Here is a 14,762-nt window from a genome sequence, read left to right on the forward strand (position 1 = left end):
CAATGACTCTTGTACCATGTCATTATACCTTTTTATAGTGTGGTGGCAAATAACTTGCACTTCACCGCTCCTCGAAAATTCATGTAGTAGAGAATAACTTCGATGTTTTTGATATGCTTATCCGGGTCAATGTGATAGCGATTTTCGCAAGTGTACGAAATCGTGCAAGAAGTAAAGTAAAACGGTAAAACCGAGTGTCGAACTTGAGGATCGCGTTATACCATTGAATCATATTTAAGACTTAATTGAACAAAAAGTTACGAAGTTTGTTTTATCGCAATAATGAAAATTAAACAAAGTAAATATGGTTCAAACTTATAAAGAGAAAAGTGTTGGGGATGAGTTTTACTGGATGACTATTTCATGTTAACAACCTAATTATCGCTATTGAATCGACTCATCTAGTTGCTACCGAATCCTCTATAAAATTCGTGCCCTAATTCCTTAGTGACAGAAACGTTAATTCTAAAATAAACACCTAATTCCTTAGTAAATTTTAAGATTAGAATTAAGCATGAACGGACAAGGATTCTCAAATGGTTCCAAGGGTTTGCATCTATTCATAGATTATAAAGGCAAGAATTTCTTATCTCAAGCGTTTATAAATTCCACTTCCGTATCACAATATAAACCGTAAATCAATTTAAAGGCGGCCAAGCAATAAAAGCATTAAGAACAGAGATAAGAAAAGCAATTCAATGAGTTTCAACGATAATTAAAATTAGGTCATAACAATCATGTTCATCTAAGGTTATCCCCAACAATGGAGGGTTTAGTTACACATAGCAATCAAACAAAAGGAAAGAGTAAAAGAGATTACAAGAACAATTCATGAACTTTTCTTGATGAATCTCCTCCAATTGTGCTCCCGATCGCTTCCTATGTGTTTTTGTGCCTTTAGATCTCCAAAAACGTGAACCCTTAATTCAGAAACGCACTTTTCTATAAATAGGCAACCAAAAATCGGCCACCGAGTCTCAAAATCGGGGCCCGAAATGAGAAAAACGCGTCCAGATGAACCTGAAATCGGGGCCCAATTTTACCAAATCGGGGCCCGATTTTACCAAATCGGGGCCCGATTTTTCCAGAAAGTTGGCCATTCCATTGTTGCGAAAATTGGCGCCCGAACTCATGAAATCGGGGCCCAATTTTTCCAGTGTTCCAGTGGCTTGAAATCTTCGTTTTTAAGTGCTTTCAGCTTGAATATCTTGATGAATTACCTTAAAAATACATGAAAAAGTGTCAACAAAACTAGTAATGACAGAGTGTCATCACAATGGTACCATTGTAGGTATCTAACTGTGGAGGTTTCTCCAGACTAGTAGAGATCCGAGCTTCTTGTATCCTTCTAGTGAATAGTCCTCGGAGGATTCTTTCATCATGCTCTTGAGATGATACTCTCGAGCGGTCATTCCTTTGTGGTCGCAAGGACCCTTTTGGTTTTTCCACGCGAGAGTGTTGCAGGGATCTAGAACTCATAAGTAAGATTGAGGGGTAGAAGAGGGTCGAAGACAAACATTCTTCTCATCAATTGTCGTGTGCTGGACATGGCGAGCTTCACTCTTAATTTGATTATCATTAGCCATTCAATGTACGAATGTTTGGATTTTTGCAACGAACTCAATTAATAATCCCTTATCGATCTTCATATTTCTTTCTAGGGACAAAGTATTGCGCACTATCAATAAAATATACATGGATAAAGTTTCAAAAATAAATAAAAAACAACTTATTAGTAAACTGCATCCATGTCTTTGGCATCCCCAGACCTTGCATATTTTATGCATTGTCCATACCAACAGAGCTAAGCTCACGAGGACACAATAAAAAATAATTTAATCAAACACGAATTAAACAATAAAATGCAAAAATTATCTTAGACACTGTTTGGCAATACCACGCAGCTTATTCATTTATCTCTTTGATCACCGTCCCTACTCACTGACTTCATTCTCGCGCGCTTGCATTATGGCCGAAGAAGACGAAATGATTGTCGCGGCACCCGATTGTAAGCGAAAGTTCGAAGCTTTACACTCTGATGACGGTGAGAACAAGCGTCCTCGTCTTGACCACGATAACCAGCATCACCTAGGTACAACATTTATTCTTCACCTTCTAAAATGTTCGTAACTGTTATTGTCACTGCTATGCATGTTGAAAATGCTTTGATATATAATGCGCTTTGATATATAATGCGCTTTGATGTTAAGCTACGGAGCACAAACATTCCTCTGATTAGGTGTGTCCAGGTGTCCGACACGTGTCGTGTCTGATACGACACCGACACATATAATTACATTGAATTATAGATTTTCCCAAATTATTAGCTGTGTTGGCATGTCGGTGTTGGTGCCGTGTCCGTATCCGTGCTTCATAGATGGTAAGGAATTATGTGTTATCTATGAAGCACAGACACCGACATCAGACACTGATATAAGTCGATAGACACCTATACTAATTCTTGAAAATGACATAATTCAATGTAATTATTTGTGTCTGTGTCGTGTTGGTGTCAGACACGACATGGTGTCTGAAACATAACAGGACATGCCTAATGCGAAGAGTGTCTTTCATAGGTTGTTATTAATGTTATGGTTTTGTTGAGCCAGAGGAAAACACTTCTTCAGAGGAAGTTCAAGATGTATCTAAAGATAACACAGAAGAAACTACTGACCCTACAAATACCAAAGAGATTCCCGTTGAGGATGCCAAAGAGATTCATGTTGATTGCAGCTCTATTGATCCCACCTTTCAGCATGATGCTTCTTGTTCTAGAGAAAATCAACCTATATCCGGCTCTGGCACAACAACCACACGAGAAATTGAGGTTCCTAGCAATAAGGTATATACATTTTCTTATGCTTTGATGCATGTTATTGGGCTCAATCTGATACGACCCAATTCGAGTAAGGATACACTCCTAGAATTTAGAGAGAGAACTTGATTATATTTTTCATTCATTTCACCTTAAGGTCATACAATGCTTATATAGGCAAATTCATACCCAAAATAAGACAAGTGCACCCTAACATACTCAATATTACTCCTTATCAGAATGCATATAGATCCTTCTAGATTAGGATGAGCCGTACTTGCTTCTAGAAATAACCGAGTCGACACATTAGTTCTCCTTATTCTAAGTATCCTATCACAATCATGTTGGATTCTTATTGCAATCTTGGGCTTTATGTACAATCAAACTCGACAATGTTTCTTTGAAGAACATGATGTACTTCACATATTTCCTCTTTGCAATGGTTTGTTAGTTTACTCATCAATTATACTCCCTCTGTCCCAAAATGTAAGCAAAAATGAGTCAACATAAGTTGATGTATTTGGTACAAATTTTGAACCAAATACATTCACTTTTGTTGACCAATTTTTGCTTATATTTTGGGACGGAGGGAGTATGTTGGATGTATGCTCATATGTTGCAGTGACTCTAAGTTATTTTCAAAACAGGACTCCTAAATTGCATCATGACAATTGTTTTGGACTATGTACGTGTTATGGACACTGCCAATTGTTTTCTCTAAAGTTCAAATGATCATGCTCGTCCAACTATGGGGATTTTTTTTCCCACCCATTTAGTTCTATTGAGCAAGATTATGAGGGAGTGTAGATAGGCATGGCAACAAAACCCATACCCGCGGTTACCCACCCGAACCAAACCCAATTTGACGGGTTTTCCCCGTTTTGACTGGGTTTGGGTATGGGTATGGGTTTTCCCCGATTTCAAAACACGGGTATGGGACAGGTAACGGGTATATAGGTACCCACCCCGAACCCATACCCAAACCCGTCCCAATTGTAAAAAATTACTTTATAATGATATGTCATGTTATTTTGTTTGATAATTGTCATTTTAATAAAAACTACCATTGATATTTAAAGTATCAACTGAATCAATCCATCTAACAAATGTTAAAGTTAGCGTATTGTTGGATAATGTATTACAACGTTGCTTTTGAGGATGAAAAAAAACTTCTATTTTTTATTAAAAAAAATTATTCAATGCGGGGACGGGGATGGGGCGGGGATACCCGAACCCGTTGGGGACGGGGATGGGATTCAATTTCTCATCCCCGTTGGGTATGGCTAGGGTAATTGGTAAGTATATTCAAATCGGGTATGGGGACGGGGAAGGTAAAACCCGTCCCCACCCCGCCCCAATGCCATGCCTAAGTGTAGAGGAAAACAGTCGAATTTGCTAGACCTTGTTTTTTCCTGCTTAATGGTAGCAGCTACTTGTCAACCACACAAGTATGCAAGATAGTATGATAGACTCAATCGACAGGGACGAAATGCGAATATTTTGATGTTTGAATGAATAGTCAAGATATGATTATGGTGGATTACACTAGGGAGGAAGTTGGGGTAAAAACCCAATACAAAAAAGACGGTGGATTTTACTTGGGTGATTTGGTCATGTGCGGAGAAGTCCTATAGAGTCCTCATTAAGAGCACACTAGATCACATGGATGATAGTCTAATAGAGGTAGGTAGAGTGAGAAAAAAAATATAGACCAACTAATTACTGTAAATCTAAATTTATATTGTTTAACTTTAGACATGATTTACCACAGGGCATTGATTGTTTGATCAACGTTAATGATCTTACTAAATGTAAAATGGCTTTATGGTTGTATCTCTAGTAGCTTAAAACCCCCCTTAGCAAGTCTACAACCTAGTTTTGATTATGAGTTTTTGTGCACAGCTCTTTCCTTTTTGCTATCGATAATGGGTGATCATTTTCCTTCCTTTTTCCCTTGTTTATTTAAGGAGTTAAATTTGAAGGATCTTTTGGGAAGTATATATGAGTTCGAAAACCTAATGAATGGCATGTTTCCAGAGGTTAGATACCATATCCAATCTTTATCTCAGCCTTCATGTTCTTCTCTTACTATTATATAGTTCTTACATTGTTTAACTTTTGAAATTCCACAGGCTGATGCTGGAGGTTCTCTTGCACTTTTAGATCAAGTTCTCTCCCCTACTCAGGATATTGTGGAATCTGATCAAATTCAGACACAAGTTCCAAATGAGAAGGTGAGAAAATTATAATATCCGTCAATTTATGTTTTCCATTTATTCATGTTTAATGTTAACGTACCTTTGAAGCACAAAATTTGTGCAGGTCTACAACTTAGTTTTGGTTATGAGTTTTTGTGCACAGTTCTTTCCTTTTTGTTATCGATAATTGGTGATCATTTTCCTTCTTTTTGCCCTTGTTTCTTTAAGGAGTTCAATTTAAATGATTTTTTGGAAAGTATTGATAAGGCAGAAAAGATATTGAATGCCATGATTGCAGAGGTTAGATACCATATCCAATCTCTATCTCAGTCTTCATGTTCTTTCTTGCTATTATATAGTTTGTACACCGTTAACTTTTGAAATTCCACAGGATGATGCTGGAGGTTCTCCTGCATTTGTAGCTCGAGGCCTCTCCCCTGCTCATGCTATCATTGGATCTGATCAAATTCAAATACAAGTTCCAAATGAGAAGGTGAGAATTTTACATTTATTCATGTTTTATGTTAACGTAGCTTTGAATCACAAAATTTATGCTGGTCTACAAACTTGCTTTAATTATGAGTTTTTGTGCATAGTTCTTTCCTATTTGTTATCGATAATGGTGATCATTTTCTTTCTTTTTTCCCTTGTTACTTCAAGGAGTTCGATTTGAACGATTTTTTTGAAAGCATAGATAAGGCAAAAAAGCTAATGAATGCTGTGATTGCAGAGGTTAGATACCAATTTAGGGGTGTTTAAGTCCAAAGCGTTCCAAAAAATTTGAAAACCGCAAAAAAACCGAATATTATTAGATGTGTTTGGATGTCCTTTTGTGAAACTGCATTAAATTGGATTGGATTATTTTTTATTTTTTTTTAATTTGCCATCCAAAACTGAACCCCGTGTTATTTTATCTTTGGATCGGACGAACATTGCTTGTTGCTTATCGTAATTTCGCCGTGTACCCCGAAATCTCCAATTTACAGATGCATCCAAAGTTTCCTTTTGCGAGAATCAGTGATTTTGTTATTGTGCTTCCAATTTCACCCAATTCACATTCCGTTGCTTCAATTCAAATGTACTCTCTCTCTCTCTCTCTCTCTCTCTCTCTCTCTCTCTATCTATCTATCTATCTATCTATTTATCTCTAATTATGCATAATTGAATGGATTTAGCTCTTAATTTGAATGTAATTGCATGTAAAAACTATGTTATTAGCTAGTAGAAGTGTATAATAAACACCATCACAATGCATATTTGTAAATTTTTGTGACAGGAAAGGGTGCAGAAATTGGTTGTTTTTCTGAATCAGATTTCCAACATTGTTTTTCTGAACTGATTTCCCACAAACCCTTTTCTTCTTCATTCCTTTAATAACTAATTCACAACTTACTTTGTTTGTTCACCTTTTGCATTTGAATGAAAAAAGAATTCATTTTTGCATTTCGTGCTTCTGCAATTCTACATTTTCATTGCCACCCATTTGACTTTTTGTGTTATATATAAGAACTTGTACTTACTAAAATGCCTCTTGAAGACTTGAAATCTCACTTTGACCATCTTCTTTGTTTCGTTTCGTATCGTATCATTTTGCTTGTTTTTTTTGTTTGACTTGCCTTTCAATGCTGCTAGTTTTGTTATCATTTGACCCTTTAGTAAAAATACTTTCGTAATGCGGCAACTCTAGAAGTCTTGTCTCGTTGCATATTTCCATTGAGATTCACTCAATGGAAGGAATCCTTTTTCGTCCTTTCGATATGTATATACTTCTGGCCTTTGTGCCTTCTTCACAGTTGCCTCACAAGTTTGTTTAATTAGTTTTCTCAGATGCCAAGGGGAAAGGCGAATTCTTTATCAGTTGCTAAGAAATCTGAGCCTGAGCCTGAGCCTGAAAAGCCAGTTGAATCTCATGAGAAGGTCGACCTTGAAGAGGAAAATGATCCTGAGGAAGAAATGGAAGAGGTTGAATATGAAGAAGTAGAAGAAGAGGAGGAAGTGGAAGAAATAGAAGAGGTTGAATATGAAGAAGTAGAAGAAGAGGAGGAAGTGGAAGAAATAGAAGAGGAGGTGGAAGAAGAGGAGGAGGACGTGGAGGAGGAAGAGGAAGAAGAAGAGAAGGAGGAAGGAGAGGTCGAAGAAGATGATGCCATGCAAAACCTTGATGATGATGATGAGAAAAAAAAGCACGCTGAACTTCTTTCTCTTCCTCCCCACAAGTCTGAAGTATACATTCGTGGCATTCCTCTAGATGCCAAAACTGAAGATTTGAAAGAATTTTGTGAGCGTATTGGGGAAGTTGTACAGGTATATATGTGCCATTTTTATTGTTCTGCGTATACTTTTATGCAATATAGTGTCACTCATTAACTTTAAAATTGATGAGAGCAGGTTCAAATATTTAAAGGAAAAGATGCTTCTGAGAATAAGGGATTTGCTTATGTTACTTATAGAAGTATAGAACTGGCTTCTAAAGCCATTAAGGAGCTGAATAATACCGAATTTAAGGTAATATGATATCTTCAGTCGCCAGTACCATAGATCCTTCTCCTTTGAAGTTGTTAGCTTCTTAGCTTCAGTGCAACTCTAAAATTACAAAAATATCCTATGTGTAACGCAAACAGTTATTCTTAATACAATTTAGTATGATTTGTTCAATGCCTGACTGTGTTAGCGATCAATTGTCTCAGGCTGGGAAAATAAAATGTTCTAAATCTAAAGCAAAAAATCGTCTTTTTATTGGTAATATTCCTAGAAGCTGGGGCGAAAAAGACCTGAAGAAGGTTGTGACTGACATTGGACCTGGAGTTACTGCTGTTGAACTAATCAAGGTGTCTATTAGCCTATTGTGCATTCTTTTTCCATTTTTTAATTGAAAGTTTCTAGGGATTATTTGTTATGGTCATGCCCGAATCATCGTAAAAAAATCGTTTGGAACTATCATTATGGAATTGCATTGGCATCATGCACACCTGCAACTACTCAATGTCAGGATCTGGGGTTTCTGATTTAACTATACTTTTTTTAATACCTTTACTCAGGATATGACGAACATTAGAAATAACCGTGGCTTTGCTTTTATCGACTATCATAATAATCAGTGTGCTGAATATTCAAGGCAAAAGATGACGAGCCCATCATTTAAGCTTGGTGACAATTTCCCAACAGTGAAGTGGGCTGAACCCAAAAATGCTGATTCCTCTGCTTCATCCCAGGTTTCAATTCACATGTCTTCCTTATTTTAAGCTCCGTTGATAGTTTTGATAGTTATGGTTAATGGTTAGGACAATAATAATATTTTTTTTTAATTATAATAAGACATCTGCAACTATGATGGAGGCATGGAACCATCCTTTAATGAACATCAATGTTGAGATGTGCAAGTGCTGCTTTCTAGGTTTCTAGTTATGAAAGCATTATTTATAACAATAGTCCTGACAGATTGGAAAGGTTTGGGTTGTTTCAGGGATATTTGACCTTTTGGGCTTTGATTGGTTTGGAAAATAACTCCTGTATTCTTTTTCTCATTTTATATTCTAGGGTTAATAGTGTTTTTCACCCCTTTAATATAGGTCATTTCCGGTTTTCGCCCCTGTAAAATTTTCGGTTTGATTTGCATCCTTGTAAAACTTTTTTTTTTCGGGAAAACTCCTCCATCCAACTCAGCAAATTCGCTTACGCGGCGCTGATTTGGCAATTTTTTTTCATTTTTTATTTTTTTTAAATGGCCAGGTGTAAAAAAAAAATTCCACATCAGATTTTTATTTTAAAAATATTTAAAAATAAATTTTTAAAAATAAAAAAAATCCAAAAAATCATAAAAATATTCAGTTTTTTTTCCAAAAATTTAAAAAATCGAAAAATAATTCTTAAAAAATAAAAAAATCATAAAAATATTCAGTTTTTTTCCAAAAAATCGAAAATAATTTTTAAAAAATAAAAAAAATCCAAAAAAACATAAAAATATTCAGTTTTTTTTCCAAAAATCGAAAAATAATTTTTAAAAACTAAAAAAAAAAATCATAAAAATATTCAGTTTTTATTCCAAAAAATTTAAAAAATCGAAAAATAGTTTTTTAAAAATTCCGAAAAAATAGTAAGATTTTTTCCGAAATATAAAAAAACAGAAAAATAGTCATGTTTTTTTCCAAAAAATTTAAAAATTATAAAAAAACTATTAAGATTTTTTTTGGAAATTTAAAAAATTATAAAAAAATCAGAAAATATAATCAGATTTTTTTAAAATTAAAAATATTTTTAAAAATTCTGGAATTTAATTTTCAAAATACAAAAAATGTAAATTTTCAAAATTAAAAAAAAGGTCAGATTTTTTAAAAAAACATTCTGGAAAAAAAATTAATTTTTAAAAAATTTGAATACAAATTTAGAGGTATTTATGGAAAAAAAATTAATTTTTAAAAAATTTGAATACAAATTTAGAGGTATTTATAAAAGAAAATTTGAATACAAATTTAGAGGTATTTATAAAAGTCATGGAAATTCCATTTTTCCTATAATTAAGCTCTTCCTTAGAGGAGGTAGAAATCATAAATCATATAAAATCTTTCCACGACGATGGCAAAACCCTCTTTTGGTGGTGGCCGAGGTTCGAACCCCGGACCTTGCATATTTTATGCATTGTCCATACCAACTGAGCTAAGCTCACGAGGACGATGGAAAACCCTCTGATATTATTTGAGAATAATAATTCTTATTATAGCCCCAAAATGGATTTTTGTTAGAATCATTAGGCAAAAAAAAAATTTGTGGAATGAAATGCTTTTTTTCCCAATATTTTATTAAAATTGTGGTATAAAATTTTCGAATAAAAAATCTGAATTTTTTCTATATTTGTATACAGATTTTTTAAAAAATTCAGATTTTTTTTTTCAAAAAACCTGACCTCTTTTGTAATTTTGAAAATTAAATTCCAGAATTTTTTAAAATCTGATTATATTTTCTGATTTTTTTAAAAAAAAAAATTAATTTTTTTTTCGATTTTTAAATTTTTTGGAAACAAATATGACTATTTTTCTGTTTTTTTATATTTCCGAAAAATCTTAATATTTATTCTGAATTTTTTAAAAATTATTTTTCGATTTTGTAAATTTTTGGAAAAAAACTGAATATTTTTATGATTTTTTGGATTTTTTTTAAAAATTATTTTTCGATTTTTTAAATTTTTGGAAAGAAAACTGAATATTTTTATGATTTTTTTATTTTTTAAAATTTATTTTTAAAATAAAAATCTGATGTGGAAATAATAAAAAATGAAAAAAAATTGCCAAATCAGCGCCACGTAAGCGAATTTGCTGAGTTGGTTGGAGGAGGGGTGTTTTCCGAAAAAAAAAAGTTTTGCAAGGATGCAAATCAAACCGAAAATTTTACAGGGGCGAAAACCGGAAATGGCCTATATTACAGGGGTGAAAAATGCTATTAACCCTATATTCTATAATTTTCAAATATTCCCATCCAGTGAGGAAGGAATTATTTCAAACATAATGAAGGCAGCCACTTAAATATGACCTACTTGCTGTTGTGACCATGACCTCTTAAGTGTATTATTGTTCATTCATTGGTTGGTGTTTTTTTCATATTAGAAATAATAAATTAATAATAGTAAACAAAATATTGCAACAAGAGAACACTTCTTATTTCAATGGTAGGTTCTAGTGTTTAAGACTAAGGCTGGCCATTGATTATTTCAATGGTAGGTTCTAGTGTTTAAGACCAAGGCTGGCCATTGATTCAGCCAGACTACTACCTGTTGAACCGCATAACATGGTAGTCAAAATCCCGATTTTAATCCTAAAATCCTACAATTTTGCGATTATACTTTCCCTCACCGATTATGAGTATAAGCAAAATCCTAATCTGGTGGAATCCTGTGTAATCCACTTTTATGTGAAACGATTCTACGATTATAGTCGCGGTGGTGGAACTACAAAAGACAATTTTAGTTGTTGTATAGTCTGAGACTTATGATTTGATTTAATGTATTAGTTACATAAGTATTTCAAGTGTTATGCTGTTGACATTTGAGTGTTAGTGTGTTAATCACATATTTATTTTAAGTTTTAATTGTGTAAGTGTTATGCAACTATGCTATTATGTGTTATGCTTATGAATTTAAACTTCCACAAGTATTTCATGTGTAATTTAAGGTTTTTTGTCTTACCTATGCTATTTAATATGCATATATTTGAGTTTTATGAATTGTGTATAATCCTACGATTAATGTAACGATTCTAGGATTTACGACTTTACTTCCTGATTATAGGTAAAATCCTGATTTTGACTACCTTGCCGCATAACTTAATATATATTTTTTTGGTAATACTTAACTTAATATATTTAATTCATTCATAAGTTAAAGAAAATATTAATGTAGCAGTCCTAGTACTTTTATATGACCTCTATATTTGTACGTTGGACTGTTCTTAGTGTCTGCCTTCTTTCACACTTTTCCTTTATTGTAGCAACTCACATTTATATAGCTGGAAAGTGTTTTTGTTTTCTAAAACTCTTTATTATTTATATCTAATTTCATAAAGTTCAAACAAAACAAATCATAACCGTACATAACTTGAGGGTTTGACAACCATGTGTACGTCACTATCCCTCTTTTTTGCTTCTTCCCTGCATTGTGTTTACTTTCATTTCTTGTTCTTTTTCTCAGCATTCATTCTTCTTTTTATAGGAATTTTTCTCAGAATTCATATTTTCTTCTTCCATTCTCTTTTTTCATAATTTCTTCTTCTCTTGTGCATATTTTTTTTTTTGTTTTACTTTTTTTTTCTTTTTTTGTGTACTGGTTTCCGGTTAGACTGGCTGGTCTGAGCCAACTTTTGAAACACTGGTAGGTTCAGTTCGTTGTTCGTAGACTGGGATGGTCGAGAATTAGATATTGCGGCCCTCGAATCGTTCGTTGAGAGGTATAAAGGATTAAATCCCTGTGGCTGAGTGAAGACACAACAATCACTAATCTTTGTTTGGATTATAACCACATTGTATGGAAAACCTGCTGGAAATTGTAGCCGTATGTAGGTGGAGAAATTAGGATTTCAGTGGCCAGAGTCAGTGTACAGCCGATAGGAAGAGTCACTAGACAGAGACAGTGTGGGAGAGGAGTTACGAGCTTTTGATACTTGGCAGCAGAACAGCGACTCAATATGATCACAGAGAACGGTACTGTTCTGAGTAGTTGATACCTTTCAGATAGGCTGTGTTTGTATGAGAGAGAAATTTGTGTCGGGAAGAAATTGTGTGTTTTGTTTAGACACAGGCCATCTGAAGGCCTTGAGTGCAGTAAATAGCAAGTATAAGAGCCAATCAAGGATTAAATATAATGGAATCTACATACTAGATTACTGTCATTAGCTATTAAATTAGCATTGTAACTGTTTCTATCCTAGATGCATTGCTCTGTACACATCGAAGATATTGAATTCTTAAACATGCATGAACAGGTGAAGGCAGTATTTGTGAAGAACCTTCCCAAGAATGTGACGCAAGAGCAGTTGAAGAAGCTTTTTGAACACCATGGGAAGATCACAAAGGTGGTTCTACCGCCACCAAAGCCTGGTCAGGAAAAGAACAGAATCGGTTTTGTACATTTTGCAGAGAGATCAAATGCTATGAAAGCGCTAAAAAACACTGAAAAATATGTATTAGATGGTAACATTTTAATTTGTTTACGTATGCACATTTTCAAAGTTGTGTAACTCTTGAAAAAATTGATTAGGTTTGTTATAAGTTTTCAGGTCAAATTTTAGAGTGCTCGTTAGCAAACCCACAGACTGATCTGAAGGCCGTGGTATCAAATATACAGACACAAGGATTGCTTCCAAGTTATCCACCACGTGTCGGTTATGGTTTGGTTGGGAATCCCTATGGTGCACTTGGTGCAGGATATGGTGCTCCAGGTCTTGCTCAGGTGATCCGTGCTTCTCTGTTTTGATTAGATATTTTTTGATTGTTTTGAGATACGAAGCTACTCTTACGCAGTTTTCATTGTGTTACTGTTGGCATAACATTAGCATTCTAGGAAATAGTGACATTATTGTAGCCCTATTGCATGCATATCTATTTTAAATTTCATTGGTAGCATGCTCTCAAGTATTTTTACATGGAAGTTGATCTATGTAATAAATGCCATTGATTTATTCCCACGTCCAGCATATATCAATCTGAGATTTTGATAATTGGAGTTGTATCTTTTACTCAGCCTTTGATGTATGGACCGAGTCAAACTCCTGGTGGAATGGCCATGATGCCGAGGCTTCTAGCTGATAGACGCATCAGATATGTCTTGTAAGTAGAACCATGAATTGTGCTCTATATTTATTAACTTATATAGCATGTCATTTCATGACATATAGCATATTGATAGATATTTTGTTGCAATGATGCTTTGTAAGAAAAAGACAGTTCTAATTCCTACCTAGTTACTTGAATCAAGAGCATGAGAATATATTTTCTTCTGCAGGCAACAACCAGGACTGCAGCCACACACCCCACACACCCTGCACACCCCACCTTCACATCAAAGAGGTGGCACGAGTGGCGGCGGTGGTGGTGGGAGGGGGAGTCGTGGTGGATGGCACATCAATGATAGTGGCCCAGGGCTCATATACCGCCCATATTAGATGGTCTTTAATGTCTTCATTCAGAGCCTGCTTAGGGTTGACATGGCGAGATGTTCAACAAAATCTTCCTAGTTTATTTTCATTTCAGAGATTGTCCTCACCTCCTCTTTCCTACCGAAAATAAGGCACAAAATCCAGACATTGTAAATAATTATGGTACATGAAAATTTTGTGTTTTATCTTTATGTTTTGATGGAGAGGTCACTTCTCCTACTTAAATTCTTTTTCCATAGCTCATCTTCGTCGTCTTCTTTGGTGAGCTCTTATTGATCTCGTCCTAGGCGAGTTTCTTTTTATCCCAAACATGGTCTATCTGAAATTTCACAACACTTTTGCAAACTTCCAAAATGATAAGTATAAATAAAAATAAACTGTGGAAGTAGTCCATAGAGTAAGCTCTCTTGAGGTTGTTGTTAATGCAGTATTTATTTTGCTATGTTTTCAATTCCCTGTTATTCAACTATTACCACCACCTTAAAAATGGACATTTTTGTAGATTAAACAAGTATTGTTAACACAATCATTAAGCACATAAGTTTTTAGTTTAACTTTGGTCAACAGTTAATAGTGCATTATGTAATTTCCACTCGCCAACATTACAATTCAAGCTTGTTTTTACTTTTTTTTGTTAGAAGAATGAATTAATCAGAATTTGAGAAAATCAAAGTTGAACAATAATCACTTATGAAAAAAATAATCCAAAGTTTATGTTTTTTCCTGCTTTATTTCTCACGAGTTTATGCCGTTCAACACTGCAAGTGGTTGCAATTAAACCTATTTATATACTTATCAATATAGTTAAAAGAGTAATGCTATTTCTCCGGAGGAAATCCATCACGAACACATCGTGAATAAAGGATAGGCGTTGGGTTTTGGAATTTTTAGAATATATCAGTAAACAAAGTGATAAAAATATATGCAAAATTTGTTGACAATCTATATATCAATCAACTATAAAATATGATTCACCATGTTTCTTGAACACATTAAATATTTTAGTAGTGTAAGACTAAACAAGGTTTCTTCAAAGGCATAGAATAAACTAGACAACCTAAGAAAAGGCATGACAATAATATTATGAAGCTGAGTAATTAATCGATACCT

General features: G+C 34.2%; 1 protein-coding gene across 2 annotated transcripts; it reads left to right on the forward strand.

Moving 5' to 3' along the window:
• Positions 1–1,826: 1,826 nt before the first annotated feature.
• LOC146904087 (uncharacterized) lies at positions 1,827–14,072 on the forward strand. Of its 2 annotated transcripts, none has more exons than XM_085722622.1 (14): positions 1,827–2,092; positions 2,610–2,842; positions 4,783–4,854; positions 4,948–5,049; positions 5,242–5,313; positions 5,405–5,506; positions 6,841–7,317; positions 7,402–7,518; positions 7,701–7,841; positions 8,052–8,225; positions 12,480–12,687; positions 12,774–12,946; positions 13,238–13,323; positions 13,499–14,072. In XM_085722622.1, exons 1-14 carry the CDS (start codon positions 1,969–1,971, stop codon positions 13,656–13,658), a joined length of 2,241 nt encoding a protein of 746 aa, XP_085578748.1. In that variant the 5' UTR covers positions 1,827–1,968; the 3' UTR covers positions 13,659–14,072. The 2 variants fall into 2 exon arrangements, with proteins under 2 accessions (XP_085578748.1, XP_085578747.1); XM_085722621.1 differs by having other exon boundaries at positions 1,848–2,092; positions 6,832–7,317.
• The last annotated feature ends 690 nt before the right edge of the window (positions 14,073–14,762 follow it).

This window comes from Medicago sativa, chromosome 7, assembly GCF_051527215.1.
Source record: "Medicago sativa cultivar Bolivia chromosome 7, Bolivia_mono, whole genome shotgun sequence".
NCBI lineage: Eukaryota > Viridiplantae > Streptophyta > Magnoliopsida > Fabales > Fabaceae > Medicago > Medicago sativa.

Coding starts and splice junctions, on each gene's coding strand:
- LOC146904087 (XM_085722621.1), top strand. CDS start 1,969: ATGGCCGAAGAAGACGAAATGATTGTCGCGGCACCCGATTGTAAGCGA. Junction 7,519..7,700: donor TGAATAATACCGAATTTAAG/GTAATATGATAT, acceptor CAATTGTCTCAG/GCTGGGAAAATAAAATGTTC. Junction 8,226..12,479: donor ATTCCTCTGCTTCATCCCAG/GTTTCAATTCAC, acceptor ATGCATGAACAG/GTGAAGGCAGTATTTGTGAA.